Genomic DNA, 5563 nt, shown 5'->3' with positions numbered 1-5563 from the left:
AGCGGGCTCGCTGTCATATCCTAGGTAGATTGAGAAGTCATTCCGTCTAATTCTAGTAGTAAAGACACCTTAACTCGGGCAAACTGACGGGTTACAGACAAAACAAACTCCAAGCAAAAACAACGCAACAACTTATGCACACGCATTAGCAGGACATACAATGCAGATGCGGGAAGATATTGGCCATTGTGTATTCGCCAGTGCCTCTGTCTTAAATGAATCTGAGGGATTCGGCTTGATCCAGCCAACTTCTTGAGCAAGTACAATGCGTAATATGCCGACGATTGGATACGCGTTGCTTCACGCAGACGCCAATGGGTTTGAATGCGTGATCGCGCGTGATACTCGCCACCTTAAAGCTGCTTAGAAAAACGACCCTATCCGTAATAGAACTACTAAAAATTATGCAGTCGTCAGGCCCAGTTGCTTCTGCTTGGGTCTAACATGTATTGGATCTAAGGTAGATCATGCGTCGATGCGCACTGCAACACCGTGGCCACATCATTGGCAGAGGACGGCAACATGTTTGTTTTCTCTGTCGATTATATCCTTGAGGTAAGTTTTAAGTCGTGTAGGCTATATGTGGAGGCGGATTCGCTTTTGTATCGCCAGGACTATAGGTTGCATGTAACAATGTGACATCGCCAACGGAGAAGGCGATACGTATAGCATACAAGTCGGACGCAGCATATGTTTTGCTGTCGATAGCCTCAAGAAGAAAGATAAACTTTGATGTCGCTTTATGAGAGCATTTGGTTGCTTGTTCACACTGCTGTGCCTCATTCCAAGATTATCTGTATTACACCCGCATATAAATCAGCGTGTAGTAGAGCCTCAAGATGAAGACCTCTAGTACATAATACTACTGTACGTGGCAGGTGACACAAATTTCGCTAGGAGAAATAGTAAGCCCGTATATATTTGGTGTTAATCTCGGTTTGAATATATGAAATAGCAGAGCAAAATTACAGTGTTAATGCTTCACACGATCCCAAAATCTGTGTGTTTGCTAACGCTGACTCTGAGAGTCAAAGCTTCCTCCTGTGCAATGTGCACCCATTGCACAAATTTGGAAATCGACATGTCTTGTATAGTCGCTTTTTGATTCATCATCAAACAACATTTCTAAGATTTAGCTCACAAAACTTAAGTTAATTGATATAACATCCAAAATGGCTATTCTTGAAAATATAACATCTTCCCTTTTTCTAAACCTAGCTATAAGGCAAATTTACACATATTCAGCAGGCGTCATCTTCCATATGTGGCATTGAGTCAACACTACTCGCAGAAGTTGGAGAAACTAATGGACGAGGTGAAATGAGAGTATCATCTTGAACGACATGTTTCTCCATAAACTCGATAAACCGATCCCCATAAAAATCAGGATTAACCGACGAAATCTGTTTGCGGTTGTGACGCAAGCCCTTTATAAAGGCTTCAGCAATCTTGCGCGTGTTGTACTGCTGCAGGATATCAATAATACCTAAAAAGTAAACAAACCCATTCTTCCTACCATGACGATCACGTCCGTACATGCCACCTTCATCCTTGCAAAATACAGACTCAGAATACTCTGCATACGCTGTAGTGTCGAGTAGACGAGGAGACAACGGCGTCATCGTTGATACTGAGCCTCTAGGTGTCGAAGGCAGAGACCCAAACGGACTACGATTCGCTGGTGAGGCAAAGTCACCAAATGCATTGCCAAAGCTGAGTCCAAAACCACCATCACTGCTCGTTTCTGAGTCATTGTCCGAGTCGAGATCCAATCCCTTATATCCATCTCCAAATGTAGGTGTGCTTGGAGGTGAAAGCGCCAATCGAGTCTGGATAGATGAAACTGCGCTGGGAATTGATTGTAATTCAACATCAGTTTCTGGCATAGAAGACGATCGGTATGATTGCAGATGAGGTACTGACATCGTCAATCCAGGGTCTGAGCGAGCAGGAGAACTTGGTGATGACATAGAATTACTTCCTTGGTCAGACATAACACTACCGGAGCTATCGCTCCATGTAGCCCCCATGTACAAATCGTTCGAAAGTTCACAGCCCGAATCGTGAACTCCGATGAGAAGACTGTAGTCCATAATCTTCATCTGCTTTAAAAATTCAACATCTTTTCGAAGCTGCACGAGAAAAATAGTCCGTCGAGCTACCCCCATTTGCAAATGAAAGCCTTTTTCCAGCAAATCATTATCTTTTAAAACACCTGCACTTCCTCGTTGATGCTCTTTTAAAGTCGCATGGCGTCCAACACGGGAGCCTTTCAAGTCAAAACGTGCGTGGATATCCAATGGCGTATCAAACACACTAGCCATGATGACGAAGTGCATTTTTTTTCTCAAATGGTGCATCTTGACACGGTGCATGCCATAAAAGCGCGTGATAAGAGTATCTGGATTTTCCATCACAAACTTGTAGTAGTGCGGCAAAATCCGACGAAGAAACTTTGACTCATCTTTTGTTTGCGTTTTGATCATGAATCGTCCGTCATGGGAGTAAAAGAAAAATTGTCCTGATTTGGAATTCGACATAAACTCGATAAAATTAAAGTCACCACTCAATGTAAGCATGTAGTCGGCCAAGTCGATGCCAAAGCGACGACGCACTTGACGAAAGACATCCGGAGAGTAATCCTTAAATTTAAATGGATGTTGAAGCTGTCCAGTTGCAGGAAAGATCTTGTTGTCGACCGACATGAAATCATCCATCGTTAAGCGCTGTTTAAACGGATTTTGAAGCCCAGCCGAGTCACGAATGCCACACATCATACCATACGTGAGTGCATACTGTTCGTGATGAAGATTAATAACATTTCCCTCAGGAGGTTTAAAACTGCGTTTGACGTTTTTGTATCGTGCATGGCCAAGTTTTGACTTTCCAATTCGCATCCGCTTTTCCAAAATCGACAAATTTGTTTTCGAATTTGCTTTTGACGCTAAGGATGCAGAATCATCCACATAAGTCTCCGTCGATGCGCTTAAATCAAGCGTTGCCGACGTCGTAGCGGTGGTTATAGAAGTGGAGCTCGAGTTAATCATCGAATGGCTCAATTCGAATCCATCGCTTTCGATAGAGGTTGGTGACGATGGATGACTGCTCTGTGACGACGGTGAAATGGTCAGTTGACAGTTTGACGACACCGCAACCATCTGTTGCGGCAAAAGCTCGGGACCGACGTCATTAAAGTTGTTAATGAGGTCAAGCTCAACTGGAACGACAACTTCTACAGGCATAGCAACTTAAGATTGAAGAAACCCGATATAATACCTCAGAGGGTAGATTCTTAAATGACGCTGCATTTTTAAGAACTTGTTGCCTTGTACCTGAATATTACCGATCGAGGACGAGGCTGAAGCCAGCCGCACATCAACGGTAGTCACCGGACAATGACATCATATTTCAGTCATGACTATTTTTAAACCATCTATTGTTATGACCACATAAAGAAGTCCATCACAATGACAAAAGAAGATATTTACAACGTAAGACAAGATGCGCTTTTCTTAGCATTATGTAAAAAAGGATCAAACCTATACGACAGCTCGCAATAGGACAGTATGAATGCGATGTGCAACCTCCAAGTACCATTTTAACAATTCAACATGAATAACAGATGCATCATTTTTCTAGTTTTTTTTCTGATTAATTTGGTGAAGATCATGCTTATTAGACTGTGGCTTGGCCACCACGCTGTTCAATTAGCAATTTCCAGAATTCGTGAGTCTCGGCCACAGTTGCCTCGGCAAAGTCACGACCCATACACTTGTCATTGTAGCCATATTTGTTCACTTGTGGCAATTTGTAGTCACGAAGCCAGTCGTGGATAGCTGTGATGCATCCAGGCATGTGAGCTTCGATGTCTGCCACATCGTGAATAAGTGGCGCATAGTGGTCCTCCACATTGATGCAAATGACCTTCCAATCTGTCTCATTGTCATCAATCAGAGCGAGGACGCCCAAAATTTTGACCTGTACGATGGAACCTGTACGCCACTGTTTCGTACCAATCTCGACGACATCAATCGGGTCATTATCACCCACACAACCCGTTCCTTCCGTCACATGCGATGGATCTTCCCATGTTTGTGGCATGGCGCCATAATTAAACATCATTTCGCCCCAACCATATTCACGCAGTTTGCCATTCTTTGTGTCTTGTTTTATGGGGTTAAATGGTTCACCTGTGGCGATTTCCATTTTCTTGCGTGTCCACTTGGGGATTTCACAAATAAAGTTGACAGTTCCATCTGGATTGTATAGCGGAATGTCATGCCAGGGCGAAATTTGTTGTCGTACGCCATTTGGTCCCGTGTGGTAAAAGTTGACGCGGAACTCAAAGCTTGGAAACGCACCAACTGCTTCCGTCTCAATATTGCCGACTTCGGGATTAGCAATTCGAGCTTTAAGGAATTTAAATTTGGCTTGGTATCGACGCATGGCTTCCGTCTGATTGTCGGCCGCGTGATCATCATTCCACCACTTCATGAACGAGTTAAAGTCGATCTGACCCGTGGCAGATTTGCTGTGCATAAATGATATGGCTTCTCGAGCGTCTTCATTCGAAATAGGCTCGCCTAGCTTAGCGTGCAAGTCCAAAAGGTCATCTTCACTAATAAACCCGTTGCCTTGTACATCAAAAAGGTTAAATATCGCACGCATTCGCTCCATCTCACGAGGTTCCATGTTAAGCTCTGTTCCATCGTCTAGGACGGAGCCACGACGCGTCTTCGCTACGGAAATTTCAGTTCCGTAACGCTTTTCGGCCTGTTCGTACGACGCCAATTCGGCTTTAAGCGTCGTGACTTCGCTACGAAGATCTTCTAATTCAACGGCCATGGCTAAGACGTCCGGATCTTCTTCACGCCACGAATCGCTACGTTTTGGCCGAAAACTGGCAGCTTTGGGAGACGATAATGGAGACGACGCTACTGGACGTGTATATTCAACCTTTTCTCCGTCTTTTTTGTCAGGAGCATTATCTAGACATTGTTGCATGACATCGAGCCACTTTTGCTGTTCCTCAGCTGAGTCCGTGTACACACGGAAGCAATTATCTGCTGGTGTGTAAAACTGAAAACCATTAGGTTTACCGTCCCATGGATGCACTGAACTAAAGGGAATTTTGCCTCGAATAGCGCGCTTTTCAAAATCGTCGAGTGACAAAAAGTAGACAATTTGCAACTCCCCCGCGTAAATAACACAGTAGCGTTTTTTCCAAAGCAGTGAGTTACGGTCAGGCTTCTTGTACAACACGCCAGCGATTAAGACTTCGCGGTTGTCCACAGCGTGCGCCTTGGATTGTTTGAGGAAGTTGGCGAACGAAGCGATAGTGGACGACATAACGTCAGAATGATATTTGTGCTGGTAACCTATAAATCAGGAAATGAAGGGGAAATCTTTACTGGGGGCCACATACAGTAAGCAGCAGTCTTAACTTTAGCGAAATGTACCTTATAGAGATCAGTTCAAGCATTTTATCCAATGACAAAACCTTGCTCCAACATTGAATAATTATCGAAGGAAAAACAAAGAATGAACAAAGGAAAACTCAATT

The 5563-nt window shown here is 43.8% G+C and overlaps 2 protein-coding genes across 2 annotated transcripts; both read right to left on the bottom strand.

The window, feature by feature from the left end:
- Positions 1–1241: 1241 nt before the first annotated feature.
- PHALS_02609 (Phosphatidylinositol-4-phosphate-5-kinase (PIPK-C)) lies at positions 1242–3242 on the bottom strand (the record flags this gene model as incomplete). Its single annotated transcript, XM_024717023.1, has 2 exons — positions 1242–1848; positions 1924–3242. The coding sequence occupies 2 exons, from the start codon at positions 3240–3242 to the stop codon at positions 1242–1244; spliced, it is 1926 nt and encodes a 641-aa protein (XP_024582563.1).
- A 433-nt stretch (positions 3243–3675) lies between these two features.
- PHALS_02608 (inorganic pyrophosphatase) lies at positions 3676–5349 on the bottom strand (the record flags this gene model as incomplete). Its single annotated transcript, XM_024717022.1, has 1 exon — positions 3676–5349. One exon carries the CDS (start codon positions 5347–5349, stop codon positions 3676–3678), a length of 1674 nt encoding a protein of 557 aa, XP_024582562.1.
- Positions 5350–5563: the final 214 nt, after the last annotated feature.

Source organism: Plasmopara halstedii, assembly GCF_900000015.1.
Source record: "Plasmopara halstedii genome assembly, contig: Scaffold_2061, whole genome shotgun sequence".
Lineage (NCBI taxonomy): Eukaryota > Oomycota > Peronosporomycetes > Peronosporales > Peronosporaceae > Plasmopara > Plasmopara halstedii.
The sequence above is the reverse complement of the archived record's forward strand: the minus strand, read 5'-3'. Positions and strand labels throughout refer to the sequence as shown.